Here is a 14863-nt window from a genome sequence, read left to right as displayed (position 1 = left end):
CACTATTGATCTGGTCTGTGAAATGGACTTACAATTTTTAAAAGATTGTGTGTGACTTCACATTGACAGTGTTATAAACACAAATGCAATTCTAATTACATTTGAGTTATAGCTATTTTGATTTTAACTATGGTTGTGACTGTAATATATAATAACGTATTTATCATCACGCACCATCTCTATTTGTTCCAGATCCTGACTAATGAAATCCATGGTATTGTTACTCACATAGTGACCAAATTATATTCACATGGTTATATATATTTTTTAATAATAATACAAATGTTGCTATATAAATAAAGTTTTGTTATTATAATTTTGTATTAATAATTCATACCATGTACACATGGAAAGCCCCTTAGTACATGAAGCACTTTGGTTCAGTGTTCTTTAATGCCCATTTGAAGAACATCTTATTTTGACAGAGCAGCCAACAAATTTGAGCCACGTTCAAGAGTAATAAATGTCATCAGTGCGTCACTTCAGGATGTCTGTTCTTCTATACACCAGGAAAACTATGTGTGCTTACCAATTAATTGCACAATCAATCTTACAAGAAATATTACATTTTATCATGGCCAGGAAACATTAATCAAAGAACACAGTGGTAACCACTTTTCACAACTAGTGGAAGATTTATTAATAAAGAACATTTCTGTACATACAAGAAAAAAAAAAACTACATTTACGACAACCCTCACTCACTTGCAACTATTGATCCCACCATGTGCTTTTCAGAGCAACAGCAGTTTACTTGACTGAACTCAATTCAACTCCTTTCCATGTCATCTCTAATATGCACACCCCTCTTTTGTTCAGTCCTCCTTCTCAATGTAGGACTTCTCTGTCGTCCGAGCGATCTGGCGGGCTAGGTACCTATCCCTGGCTGAGCTGAGAGTCTGATTGTTGCTGCGTTTAGCAAACTTACTGGGCTCAGGAGCAGTGCTCCCTGAAGTCGCCTCCTCAGTGGGTGTCTCACTTTTCTTTTCCTCTTTGCTCTCTTTCTCTGATGTTTTCTCTCCCTCCTTTTCATCATTCTGGGTTCTGTCATTGTTGTTGTCTTCTCTTTGCTTCTCCCTCTCTCTGTTCTTGTGGTTCCCTTGTTCCTTGCTCTCGGGCTCCCTCTCTTCATTTCTAGCCTTATCTCTATCTCTCTCTCTATCTTTTTCTCTGTCTCTATCTCTTGGCTCAACCTTCCCATGTCTGTCTTCCCTCTCCTTGTCCTTTCTTCCTCTACTCCGATCATCATCTCTCTCCCGATCCCTTTCTTTCTCCCTCCTGTTTTGCTTATCATCTCTTCTATGACCGTGCCTGTCTTCCCTTTCTCTATCTCTTTCCCGTTCTCTGTCTCTATCTCTATTCCTGTCGCTGTCTCTCTTCCTCTCTCTGCTTCTGTCTTTGTGTTCCTCTTCTCTGCTGTCTGGGGAAGGCGATCTCTGTTTCCTGTACTGCCGTTTGGAATGGGAGCTGTTTTGGGCTGACTTGTTGAATTCAGGCTTCACGTCTCTTGGCTCGTCCTTGTCCTCGTCGGCAGAGTCAACATCGCATGGAGGAGATGGAGGAGGTGTATGGACTTCTTCTTTAACTTTTGGTTGCTCATCCCTTTGAAGGAAACAGCTTATTATTTAATAAGTTTTAAAAATGGTCACTCGTGACATGGCAGAGGACTTTGGTACCATAAAGGTGGGGAATGTTTTTAGAGGATGGCATTCCAAATGGACAACACCCTATTGAAATATTTCTATATAAAATATGATATTAAGCACCGCGTCAGTTTACTGCACTGAAAGACCAGTAAACAAGGAGATGAGAATACAATTTTGATTATCATTTCTTTGGTGAATAAGATTGCCAAGTTATGAATTATAGCTCCTCTTCAACCCAACAAATCACGGTTTTTAGAGTGTTTTCTCAGTGTGACACTGTGGCTTACCTGTGAGTTGTCCCATCAGGTATGCGTTCCTCCCCAACTGTCTGATTCAGCAGGTGTCGGTAAAATCCACTAAGGTCCTTTTGCTTTTTCACATCCAATGCCGCTACAGTGTTCACACACGCACACAGCACAGATTTGGGTCTGTTAAATCCATATGCCAATTTTAACATTACACACTTTGTTGTACATTTACCCAAGTGCAACTGATTGTTGGCTTGGAAACTATGGCAAAATGTTCTAGAGAAGCCCAATCACCTAATGACAATAACATGATACTTACAACTCAAATGTCATTGTTATACACAGTTGATATTTTAAACAAATGAGAACACATTTAACATGACCCTTCATTGTGTAAAGAAGTGTAGAGGTACTTGACTACACAAAGTTCAAATCAAAGGTACTTGCTAAACTCAACACATATAACTCCTACACATCCCGAAACTAAAAACTTGCTTCTCACCTTCCATCGCTTCCTGCCTCTTCTCCTTCTCCAGTTCCTCCTCTCTTTCTTTTAGCTTTTGCCGGTAGGCAGACGTGACATAGGCATCCTTATCTGCAAACTTCGCTCCTTCAGCTTCTCTTTCCTTTTGAATCTTTCTCTCATCTCTGCGCTCTTGTTCCTTCTTCCTGTCCTCTACTGCTCTCAATAACTGGTTTATGTATTTTGGCTGCAGAAATTAAATGGGGTGAAAAAAGAGGGATATTCCACAGAAATGTCAAGCACTCGACAGAAGAGTCAAAACCAGGCAAACAGTTCAGTGAAAGTTGTCAAAAGAATTTCAGCAGTCACATTCCAAACATATGGCACACAATTCCAGTTCCAAGCTCTATTGACACTTTATTTGTTACACCCTCCCCAATAATATTCAAATTTCTTGGGCTTCCCTGGTTTTTTTTAACTGCAACTGTTTCCTGATTGAATTAAGTAAAAGTAACATGTAGGAAATGATGTAGGAATTAAGAACTTACCTTCTTGTCTGTTCCACCAAGGATTTTCTTACTTGTCTCTAGCCTTTCTTTCTGAATGTCATCATACACATTGTCATACTCATAAACACTACTGTCCTGCTCCAGTGCTTTTTGCATCTCCAGCTTGGTCTAAGAACACAAAAGAACAAAATTATTTTGTTGGTAAATGAAAGGATCGAGGTAACTAACAATGCAGTTGCAGCAGATACTTTGTAAGTTGTGTCATACAGTACCCGGCATGCATACATCATTATCGTTCATCAACTTAAGACAGTTTAAAATATCCTACCTGTTTCATAACCTTCTTTTTAATTGCCTCCTTCTGCAAACTCTCTCCAACTGATAGCTAGGGAAAACGTGTGAATAGAGTCAGCTGATTGGTCCACATTCATCCATCCAGCCGCAATTTAATTCTATAGTCATACATAGTGTAGAAAAATACCATGGTTGTGATACAGTGGTGTGGTGAACATGGAGCAGTTTTGCAAGAACAAGTGTGGTAAGGTCAGGCAGAGGGGCCTACGTGCAGAGTTGAATGTCAGGTCAAACAGAGAGGCCTGTTTTCTAAAACCATGACAGTGCAGTTTCCACAGGTGCAGGCTTCCAGAGACAGCCAAATATTAATTAAAGGGTTTATGCATAGGGGATGCGGAATTAGTCAAAGGACAGGAAGAGTAGTTGTTTTGAAAACATAACCGGTCATAACCGGGGGTGTTGAATAGATAGATAAGGACACATCTGCTCATTATAAGTCGTCCTTGTCTTGAAAGGTACTTCGGCAATGAATGAGCAGAATATTCTGATCGGCTCAATTTGGACAAATGTTTAGGTTTGAGCAGAGTATTCTGATTGGCTCAAGTTTGATATGTTTTTAGTTTTTGATTGGAAAATAGTGACGGAAAATGTGGTATAAAGGTTATTGAACTGATTTTTGACAGATGCTACATGGACAACCGCTCAAATAAGATGGAAGTCTGCAAGATTGAATAGACTCCAATTCATCACATTCGGTCATCTGCCTGTCATTGAAGTAGCACCTTTAAGACAATACCAAGTAAACCTACGTGGTTGTAAGGTGCACTGACAACATTAACCATCTTTGCTACATGACATTAGTAGATAGATAAAATAAAACCGGTCAACTAAGTTAGCTGTTAGAGTAATTAAGTTAACTTAGCATTATAAGTGAATGGCACATTACCTCGTCATCAGAATCATCTCCAAACACAGATGATGCTGAAAAAGCTTTGGATGTCTGGGCTTTTTTCTGGGATAAAATCAACCCGTACCTGAAACAGGACAGAGTGAGAGTACAAGGTTACTGAATGGTTGACATAACATGCACACAACACTGAATGGTTGACATTGCATGCACACAACACTGAATGGTTGACATTGCATGCTCACAACACTGAATGGTTGACATAGCATGCAAATTTGACGAAAGGATAGATCAACAAATGTCACGCATCCATATATATGATTTGGTACAATGAACACAGCCAATTGGCTGCCTTTACTCTATTCCATGCCTGCAACATATGTATTGTATTGAAAATGTCACGTTCTGCATATTAAACCAGGTAACGTGTCCATGACGTTCTACTAACGGCCTGTAATGACTTTAGTAATATCCTGTGGGACAGAATGTAATGGCCAAACAACACTTTTAAAAATACATTTAAGAAAAGGCACGTTGGCTGGACGGCTGACTTGCATACAAGATAGAGCTGTTTATTAGCTTTCTGACGTAGCTAGCTAGCTGGCTAGCAACCGAAACACAAGGTAAGTCAGCAAGGTAGGACCGGGTGGTTAGCTTGCCAGATCATCCGCAGAAAGTTAGAGGTGTATCCACTACTTAGGTTATTTTTATTTACAATATTTTAAATTCAAATGAAGACAAAAAAAAAGTTGTTGGTTTGGACACTGAATGATAGTTGCACTCACTTTTTACCAGGAGCCGCCATGTTTTCCCCTCTTGTTTTTGTTCTACATTTGTTTTAAAAGGTGGTTGAGAATCTCGTTTAGGTGCATTGCCGCCACCTATTGAGCTGGAGTACTTCTCAGAAGCCCTGACAACTTCAGCTTTTACAAAATAAAATACTATTTTTTCCTATTTAAAAAAAATCACAGTGGCTTTCAACTCTGTGTGGTTATTGTAACCCACGAGGACCTGGTGTCTGAATTTCTATAGCTAATTGCCCCCAGATGATGTTATATGCAGTGCAATGCAAAAATGGTATCTAGCATTTCTGCCTAACCCATTTCTCACTGGCAAAGTCAACTTGCAGCCTTCAGAAAAATCTCCTCTTGTTTTTTCTTTTTTTTCATCTTCTTGAGGCCAGAAGCAGAAAGCAGCATATTTCAAAAAACGGATTTCTAATCCTTGGTCCTTTCTAATCCTTGCTTGCTACAGACACCTTAAGAGCACAACACTTCCCATGTGAGTACAAATGACCATAGATAGAGGGCAGTTCTAATACAGTAGGCTTCTGCAGATTTCCACCAGTCTCTGTCAATGAAGAATTGAGGAAATCACACTAGTCTTGTTGATCTGTTGTCTTCATTTGTTAGTGAACGTCATATCAGCTGAGCCAGCAAGGACATGACACACATTGATCCAGTTGCTAAAGAGACTATGACAGCATAATTGCTCATTAAGAGCTCTAGTTCTCACTACTAAAAAGAAACAGAAGCATTTTGACAGGGCATATGTCATCAGCAACCATGCTTTAGTGCAGTGTATACTTTTCTGGTTGTGGCAAATTATGTTTAAATGTTTAGAGTTGAATCAAAAAAGGAAAAACTTCTGGTTGTCATGATGAAATCAAATATTGATACAGGCCCAATGATGAAATGTTTTCTTTATACCATGAAGTATGCCTATTTATTTTTCACATATGGGTATCTTACATTCATGCAAAAATGAACTACAATGACCAACAGTTTTCCAGAAAAAAAATCTGCAAAAGAAACTGCAACGGGTAGAATACTTCTGTCCCAGCATCATCTTCAGAGTGCCAGGCCGAGGGTAGCCAAGTACCTATATGCATCTTGAAATGATTAGGGCCTACTATAAGTCTGTGGTTGAATTATCTAACTTTTGGGAAACAAACAAAAAAAAACGTTTGCTGATATACAGTCATAGCACCAGCATGCACCGGCACTGCTCTAATGAAGCTTTACAAAAAAGTATACACTACTCAGCACAGGTTTATTTTTATAGCTGATAACAGATAATCTTTGTAGTCTATCTAAACACTCACTGTGCAGTGTCAGTATTACATAACTGCGAAAGCCCACAAGCGGATTACATTACTCCTCGTTGAACAAACCGAGGCTAGGATTGGTAGAATTCACACAGCCCCCTTGTGAGAAAAGCTGATTGGTCTTTCGTGTTGCCTGTTAATGTTGCCATGCCTTTTCGAACGTAAAGCAGTTTGTCCGACGTGCAAGTGACTATCACTAGATAGCTAGTTAGCTAGCAAAGGCCCGAACTGAATAATTTTAGCAGTAGACGATGAAATTGGGAATATACAACAAGACAGTCTGTTTATAGTCCGTCTAAAAGTCGTTGTAACGATGATTATAGACAATGTTGACGCCTTGAAGTCGTGGCTTGCGAAACTCCTGGAACCAATGTGAGTGATGGACTTTTTACATTCTGGCTAGCTGGCACTAGATTGCCTTCTCGCTAGCTAGTACAGCTAGCTGGGACGGTTGTTAGCTATCTTGCTGGCGTTATATGTGGAAGTGGATAGTTTTTAATCCTGCCATGGTAGTGGAAGTAAGATATGTCATCAGTCAGATTATTAAGAGTTAAAAAGTCTCCTAATCTAGGACCAGAACTTCGAAATCTAAATTCAGTTTAGATTTCTTTGCCCGCCCGCCTGCCTCAGTTTCTCCTTTAGCTAGCTAGCCGCCTAGCATTCTAGTTAGCCAGTTTATCGAAGGATTCTCATTGGTTGTTTTCATGCTAGTTTGACGAACTGACTTGCTGTCTTAACGTATCACAGAAATCTTTGTACTAAGTTTGAGGAACTACTTTTGCATGTCAGAAGCCTCACAGCAGTTAAATAATTCAGGAGGCCAAGGCCATGTCCATTTATAGACAGTTAGCCGCCGTAGCTAACGTTTGCGTTTAGCTAGGCCGCCTCGTGCATGTAGTAAACAATATTTATTGCAGATAGAATGTACGGCATCTTTATCCGGGATGCATACACGTGTTGTTAACCAACTGCAGTTTTATTTACCACTTCTTGTATAGCTAGCTTACGTCAATTATGATATATAACAGTGGATCATGTGTTGCATAGCATAGGGATGTCATCTCGGGCTGAATAGCTTTTAACCTCTCGTATTAACTATCCGTCCTTTGGCAGATGTGATGCCGACCCCTCTGCGTTAGCCAACTACGTGGTGGCTCTAGTAAAGAAAGACAAACCTGAGAAAGACCTGAAAGCCCTCTGTGCTGATCAACTGGATGTGTTCCTTCAACAAGGTAAGAATGGTCCACAAATCAAATTGCCAGTACCATAACCTGCTTCATCTTTAAAGTTGGGCCACTGACTGAAAAGTTGCATTACATTACATTTATACCATAGAGCAAAGATGTAAATACTACCGTGGTTAATATTATATAGGTAGTGTAGTAAAATATAATGGTTGTGATAGAGTGGTGTGGTGAACATGGAGACATTCTGCAGAAACAAGTGTCAAGTAAGGTCAGGCAGAGTGTGCAGTTCATATCTGCAGGTGCAGGCTGACAGCCAGCCAAGTATTCATTAAGGGGTCTCTGCATAGGGGGGCGGATGCAGATAGTCGAGGACAGGTGAAGCCGACCGAGGAGTAAACATGGTCTCAGACACACACACACACACACACACACACACACACACACACACACACACACACCACACACACACACAAACACAGTCATCATTGTCTTTAAATGTTCCCACAGCAAGTGAGCAGAATATTCTGATTGGCTTAACTTGGAAGTGTTTAATTTTTGATTGGAAAGCATAATGGAAGTCTTCGAGATTAAAAATAAACTTCAGCTCATCGTACTCGGTTGTCTGCCTCTAATTGAAACGGCAGCCTCAAGATTTGAAAAAAATAGTTCGCTGCAGTACAGTTGTAACACATGGAATCTGCTCTACTTTGAGGTAGTTTTGAAAGCTGTCAGTTTTTTGTTTTTTCAAATGTACTGGCCTACTTCAAATGCGCAATGCTGCAGAGTTGAGGTTTAAGACCTACACGGATGTCTCTTAAAGGCTTGATTAACTGCTTCGGGCGGGGTCAATCAGGGTTTCAGATAGGACCTTGAAAGAAAATTGAAGGATTTTTAAAGACTGGGCTCCATTTCCCCATCTATCTAGGTACACTAGGTACAAAATGACAATAAAATCTAATCTCATGGGCAAGCATCCGTGTCGAAGTAAACCGACTGACAGGCTCATAATATTCTTGTAAACTGCAGAGTTTTACGTGTTTCTGTTCACCCCAAAAACTGTAGAAAATTGTAGAAAATTACAGTAGACGGAGACCCAAGACTGGCGTAAATCTAAGGGCGTAATCCAGTTAGATTGTTTTACATGCCACAACAAGAGCAACCTCACCAGGCAGACTAAGTCATTTATACACTACGCGATTCAACAAATTGTTTTGTGATTTTCTTCTTTTTTTTTTCCACAAGCTAGGCAGTTAATATTTCAAGCTATTTTATTTGCATGTTTTGCCAGCCTGTAGTTTGATATGTCATACCCATTTCATTTGGTATATTTTACAGGCAATAATTGGATGCATTTTTTTCCCTGTTTGATTTCCAGAAACCTCCGGTTTTGTAGACAAACTCTTTGAAAGTTTAGTCACAAAAAATTACATTGTGAAGCCTCAGATCAAAGAGCCTCCCAAAGATGAGCCTAAACCAGTTGTGCAGAAGCCAGACGAGAAGGAGAAAAACAAGGAAGAGGAGGTACTCATTTTTTTTTATTATAATTTGAATCTTTTCATCTATTTGAATTATCTGAGATTTTCTGGTTTCTAATCTTATTTGGAGATGTTGAATTTGACTTGAATTCCAGAGACTGAAGCAATGTTTAGAATGTTCAATCACCCACTCAATAGTCCACTATGTATTGAATCGGCCATTCTCATTCAGTGATGTAAACATTTTCAACTTTAAAGTTTACTCACTATATAGGGCACTATAAATTCCCCACACGTGCTGCAAATTGTAGTATACAGACGATATACACTACAGTTTCTCCAGTTTACCTCAGTTCATTGGTGAACTTACTGAAGAAGACTGGACATTTGTTAGGTTACATGTTAGTTACCAGTTGGATATGCTTAAACTTAAAAATGTACAATTTAAAAGTAAACTATGTTTGACAACATTAAGAATAGACTGATTTAATGTAACTTATACTTCCCATCTTACTTTGTGTACAGTAAAGGAAGTTAAGAAAACAATCTTAATGAGTAATGAAATGGCAAATATATACTGTATAAGCATAAATATCACTTCTGTTGCCTTGTAGCAGCAACTTAGTGATTTTATTGAAGATAAGCAGTTTAGCATTGCTATGTTAGCACTACTATGTTGCTAAGTTACCAACACAGTAGCATCTGAAATCCTGCTGTTGTTTTAACGTCTGATTCCCTACATGGTGAACTCAACAGATTGTTCTGTATAGGGCACAGTGAGGGAGCGAACACAGTTCCAAACACAGTTTAAGAATACTGTCTTTCCAGGCAAACCACGCAGAGGATGGAGGTGAAGTCAGGAGGAGGAGGAGCCCACTGAGGAACCGCCCAGATTTTAACGAGTCAAGGTGAGACACATCTTAGCAACAGTGTTTTTTCCTCTATGCAGCACAGATGACTAGGAAGGACTTTAAGTATGTCAGTACTTAATTTATCTAATTTATTTGTAAGTGCAAAGTACACTGTAAAGAAAACATGTTGAGAAGAAATTATCGAGGCAACATGATTCAGTAGACTTGTGAGTTTTCTCAACTTGACTAATGTTGTGGAATTAAAGGTTTACTAAGGTAAGCTGAGAACTCAAAAATCTATTGCATCATGATGCTGCCTTTTATGATTTGAGTTTTTTTCTGCAGCACCTCCATGAACAGCTCTTTTTTAACCTGGCAGAGCAAACGTACACATTAAGTACTTAAGTGATGCTCGATTAAGACAAAGTAAATGACTGCCGGTGTGCTACCCCTCAGGAGCCGAGATGACCGCCGGCGAGGCGTGGAGTGGAAGCGGCGAGACCTGGACCGCCACGGGAAGAGTGGCGAGTCGTACCGGGAGCGACACGAGAGGCGGCGAGGGAGCTCCCGCGGGCGCAGTCGAAGCAGGAGCCGCAGCAGAAGCCGGAGCACAAGTAGGAGTCGCAGCGGGAGCAGAGGACGCGGGAGAGGTGAGACGAAGAGTGGGGGATAAGAGGAGGCGGAAGGAGGTGGGGAAAAATAGTGAGCAAGAAATAAAGAGAAAAAATTAATAAAAGAACAGTTTAAAGGCATGTATAGTGGCTAGTATGAAGGGACATGAGCGTAGAGAAAACTAATGGAAGCGGTCAGAAAAGAAATCAGAGAAGTGGATGAAGAGAGAGACCTAAAGAGACTGAGAAATGGGGAGAAACATTAAGAGGTTGTCAAATATGGGCTGCTGCCTATAAATTGTCTGTTACTTACCGATGTTCCGATGTGTTGCTAAGCGGGAGCCTGACCTCCCACCCACCTTACCTCTTCTTCTTCTTTCAGTTATCCTCTCATTGCATTTTGTTGTTTCACATCATTGTTAAATCTTATCTGTCTGTCTTTATTTGATCTCAGAACACTGGTCCAAATTTGAGCAGGAGAGGAAGGAGCAGGCCGCTTACAACGCCGCAAACGCCGCTGCGGCCGCCTCAAACGCCGCTGCAGCCGCCGCAAACGCCCCCATGGGGAACCCCCCTCCTCCACCCTTCATGCTCTCCATGAATCCCCCTCCGCACCAGTTCTCCTCCTCTTCCTCAAGAGGCCCGCCGGTCCCCAGCTCCGTCGCTATGGCAACGTCGGCTCGTCAGCCCGACAACACGACAGAGAGCTGGTCCAGTTTCTACCGGAGTCAAGACAAGAGCAAGTCGGTGGACGCCAGCCCCTCCAAGAAGCAGCGCTGCAGGGACTACGACGGTGAGCATGGACACCACACACACCTACCTCGAATATGCCTCTTCTCCTCTTGCTATATCTATCCGACACACATCCGTGTTCAGGGGTTGATATCGCACAATTATTGGTGTTCTTGAACAATGTGTTGTGTTACTACTTGTGAGAAGGATACTGTATAGTTGTTTGGTTGCATTTGGGCTGTTAAGTCATAGACTTAGGAAGATGATATTTCAGGCCTTTCAAAAACTGTTAATCTAGGCCAATTATAGCAGCGGTAAAAAGCTTTCACACGTGAACTTTACCTCTGATTCACAGTGATTTACTGTGTGCTTGGTATTGAAAGGTAACTTCTACTTATTTAAAGATGTAGCCTAATTAAAACTATTCACCTCTATCCCAAAGCAGTGCTCTAGCATAATGTAAAATGTAGCATATGATGTAATGAGAATCAGTGTGGCTCAGTGAGTCTGACTGCCATGAAGAATATAATGGAAGTCCTTCTGCCTTTAGAACAATGATGTATTCAGTTTGGTATTGCTTGAATGTGAAGCTTGCTCAGTGTGACACGTGGTGTTATTGTAGCTGCCAGCACAGATGTTTATGGCGGTCTGATGCTTTCCCTAAATGATGCTATTAGAGAGAGTGTGTGTGTGTGTCTCTGTGTGTACCTGCTCGTATGTGAAGTAGCACTAATGACCTTTGTGTCACTGTCTCTACTCAAGAGCCCTGGGGTATTAGTGAGAGGGGAGTATCTGGGGATGGTGTTATATATATATATATATATACCCCCTCTGTGTCTGAGGCCCAAGGGTATGTTTCTCAACAGCCCTGTGTTCGGGGAGTTCACAGAGCCTTCAGGGTAGCAGGTGTGCGAACAGGGAGTTTCTGTGCTTGTTTGGAGTTGGAGTGAATGCACCAGTTTTTCTTTTAAAGGAACTACTGGGTTAAAGCAAATTCCATGTCTCATTGCAGACAAGTTGCTAAGCTAAATGTAATATTTGTTTGTTTCAAAATGTCTCTGTATTCTTCTGAGAGTTACTAATCAGCTGAAATGTATTTTTGTATGTCAGTTTGAGAGAACAACCTTCTGCATTTAATTCCAATGCACATCCCCTAACTCTCTCACTTCTATAGAGAAAGGCTTCTGCGTCTCTGGTGACCGCTGTCCATTCGACCATGGAAACGACCCTCTGATTGTGGACGACAGCATTCTGCCCACCATGATTCCGTTCCCACCCCCTCCGCCGGGGATGCCACCCCCCCGCATGCCCATGCCCCCCATGACTGAGCCCCCGCCCAGCATCCGGATGCCACCACCATCACACATACAGCCACCCATCCCAGGGATCTTTCCCATGCCTGGTAAGTAACTTGAGTTTAGCAGTTCTTTAAATTTTTGTGATGCAACACATTGTAGTCATTGTATTGTTTGATACACACTGATACACAACATAGGAAAAAGTTGATTTAAGAAGGGCTTTATCAAGTGACTAATTATGACACTTAGTGCAATGGTGAATTGTACATACATTGAATTATGAACTCACTAAACAGCAGGCGACTTAAGAAGTTGGTCTCGCCTGGAATACCCAACCTTAGCATGGCTATGTGTATGATATGCTAAGGCATTTGTTTGTAATTGTATCTATATGGCAGCTGAAAATGATTAAGTTGCAGTAGACCTGCATTTCGAATGCCAAGTAAAGTCCCCTGAGACACAGTCTATCTTCATTAAGCACTGAATAAAGTGCTCAAGCGCTTTAGTACAGTCCCGGCAAATTCCCACAATAGGGTTTACCCCGGTGTCTGGGGGCTCTCAGACCTTTTATTATTTATTTATTCCATCTCTGAGGCTGGACTGGGTCCAAACGGCCTCAGTTCTGTCCTAGAGTGGAGAACAGGCTTTTAGTAAGGGGGAGCATACTCCCAGACCCCCCTAGTTTTGCTGGGTCACTGGGGTTTCGTTGCTTTAGTTTCAAATACAAAATGGACCCCCCCTCAAAAAATCCTAGCTAAAAGCCTGGTGGAGAAGGACCGGAAGCCACTTTTAGAGTGGAATACAACGCAACAATATACCTGGAGAAACCAGATAGGTAGTGTTGGTTTAGGTTGCCTGGCAATGCAAAACATTACTTGGCTTGTATCGGTAAATTATCTACGTACAGTGGGGAAAATAAGTATTTGAACCCCTACCGTTTTCGCAAGTTTAGCCACTTGCAAAGAAATGTGTGATCTAGAATTGTATTGGTAGGTGTATTTTAACAGTGAGAAACAGAATATCAACAAAAAAAAAAATCAGAAAACTGCATTTTATAACATTTATGACTTTATTTGCATTTGATACAAAAAATAAGTATTTGAACCCCCAAGCAAATAGCAAAAATTCTGGCTCACAATGACCAGTTATGTGCCCAAGAAGCACACAGATTAGTCTTCATTAGGTCTAACAAGATACACCTGATCTCAACTGTGACGTTTATAAAAGAAACCTGTCCAAAGAATCATACTTCACACCTTCAACCTCACCACCATGGGCAAGACCAAAGCGTTGTCCAAGGACTTCAGAGATAAGATTGTAGACCTGCACAAGCCTGGAATGGGCGACAAAGCCATTGGCAAGCAGCTTGGTGAGAAGCAGACAACTATTGGTGCGATTATTTGTAAATGGAAGCAATGTTAATCACTCTAGGTCTGGGGCTCCATGAAAGATATCCCCTCGTGCGGTATCAGTGATCATTCGAAAGGTGCAGAGTAACCCCAGAACTACGCAGGGGGAGCTTGTGAATGATCTCAAGGCAGCTGGGACCACAGTCACCAAGTAAACCATTGGCAACACACCACGCCGTAATTTTTTAAGTACTGCAGCACTCGCAAGTACCCCCTGCTCAAGGAAGCGCATGTACAGGGCCATCTGAAGTTTGCCATTGCACACTTGAATGATTCTAAGGAGGATTGGGAGACAGAATGTGGTCAGATGATACCAAAATCAAGCTCTTTGGCATCAACTCGACTTGCCGTGTTTGACAGGGGGGGGTAGTGATGGCAGTGTGACACTGAAGCGCCGGAACGTGATTCAAACCATAAACTACACCAACCATCAAACCACTGCTTCGAAGGTTGCTTTGGTACGGAAAAATCACGTGACATATGACGTGCGAACCAGCAACTGCTTCATTCTCTGAATGAACCAGCTGAGTGGTTCATAGCGCATCACACGGAACAGTCAGGTGCCGCCACCAACTAGCAAGAGCAGTGGCGTAGCGTTGGGTGTGCGGGGTGTGCGGACCGCACAGGGCGGCCAATTGAATGGGGGTGGCCAATACTATAATTTGATGACTTTCTTTAGATTTTTTAGTTTGTACATTTTTGATAATTGTTGTTTTCCCAAATGGCCGAATTCAAAATATAGTGTTGTTTGTTTTGTAGTGGCACGGTCTCCCTAGCGTCCACTTTGCAATGTATTAGTTCGATAGTTTAAAAAAAAAATCTCCCGCGACCTGCGCTTGTGGTGGAACGTCTTTGTGTTTAGTGACAAATTTTACTTTAGGACTGCATTCTGCAACATTGTCAAGCAGGGAATCCTACGCTTATGAAGAACATTATATACATAGATGTTTCTTCTGGTTGTTTTCGTATTTCATATCAATATAACATCAGCTAGATAACGAGCTATCATTTTATGTAAATTGACTTCCATTTAAATCGTTCAATGTTAGATCCTTAGTTATCCTTAGCTAGCATAACTAGGTGACCACAGCAACTAGCTCAAAGTGGATACGTTTGTACTCACCAC

The 14863-nt window shown here is 41.3% G+C and overlaps 2 protein-coding genes across 3 annotated transcripts in view; one reads left to right on the top strand and one right to left on the bottom strand.

Annotated features, from left to right (window-relative positions):
• Positions 1 to 608: 608 nt before the first annotated feature.
• On the bottom strand, positions 609 to 4886 carry nsrp1 (nuclear speckle splicing regulatory protein 1). The gene is made up of 7 exons (XM_080850847.1): positions 4853 to 4886; positions 4107 to 4194; positions 3195 to 3251; positions 2906 to 3034; positions 2397 to 2604; positions 1934 to 2036; positions 609 to 1602 (listed from the first exon to the last, which is right to left on the bottom strand). The coding sequence occupies exons 1-7, from the start codon at positions 4870 to 4872 to the stop codon at positions 816 to 818; spliced, it is 1392 nt and encodes a 463-aa protein (XP_080706973.1). The 5' UTR covers positions 4873 to 4886; the 3' UTR covers positions 609 to 815.
• Positions 4887 to 6423: 1537 nt separating this feature from the next.
• The window catches only part of rbm27 (RNA binding motif protein 27), a 31063-nt gene continuing 22623 nt past the window's right edge, over positions 6424 to 14863 (top strand). For both annotated transcript variants that reach the window (XM_080850808.1, XM_080850807.1), the window contains exons 1-7: positions 6424 to 6546; positions 7288 to 7406; positions 8737 to 8882; positions 9665 to 9744; positions 10144 to 10337; positions 10753 to 11091; positions 12205 to 12432. In XM_080850808.1, coding sequence (XP_080706934.1) covers positions 6488 to 6546; positions 7288 to 7406; positions 8737 to 8882; positions 9665 to 9744; positions 10144 to 10337; positions 10753 to 11091; positions 12205 to 12432 — 1165 coding nt within the window. In that variant the 5' untranslated portion in view covers positions 6424 to 6487. The remainder of the gene's footprint in view (positions 6547 to 7287; positions 7407 to 8736; positions 8883 to 9664; positions 9745 to 10143; positions 10338 to 10752; positions 11092 to 12204; positions 12433 to 14863) is intronic.

Source organism: Sprattus sprattus (assembly GCF_963457725.1).
Source record: "Sprattus sprattus genome assembly, chromosome: 1".
Taxonomy (NCBI): Eukaryota; Metazoa; Chordata; class Actinopteri; order Clupeiformes; family Clupeidae; genus Sprattus; species Sprattus sprattus.
Note: the sequence above shows the minus strand (reverse complement) of the source record. Positions and strands in the feature narration are given on the sequence as shown.

Bases quoted from the DNA above. Each gene is read 5' to 3' on its own strand.
- nsrp1 (XM_080850847.1), bottom strand. From the start codon at position 4,872: ATGGCGGCTCCTGGTAAAAA. The intron at 4,195-4,852 runs GTGAGTGCAACT...GTCCTGTTTCAG, and splicing joins ATGGCGGCTCCTGGTAAAAA to GTACGGGTTGATTTTATCCC. The intron at 3,035-3,194 runs GTAGGATATTTT...TTGTGTTCTTAG, and splicing joins AAAAGAAGGTTATGAAACAG to ACCAAGCTGGAGATGCAAAA.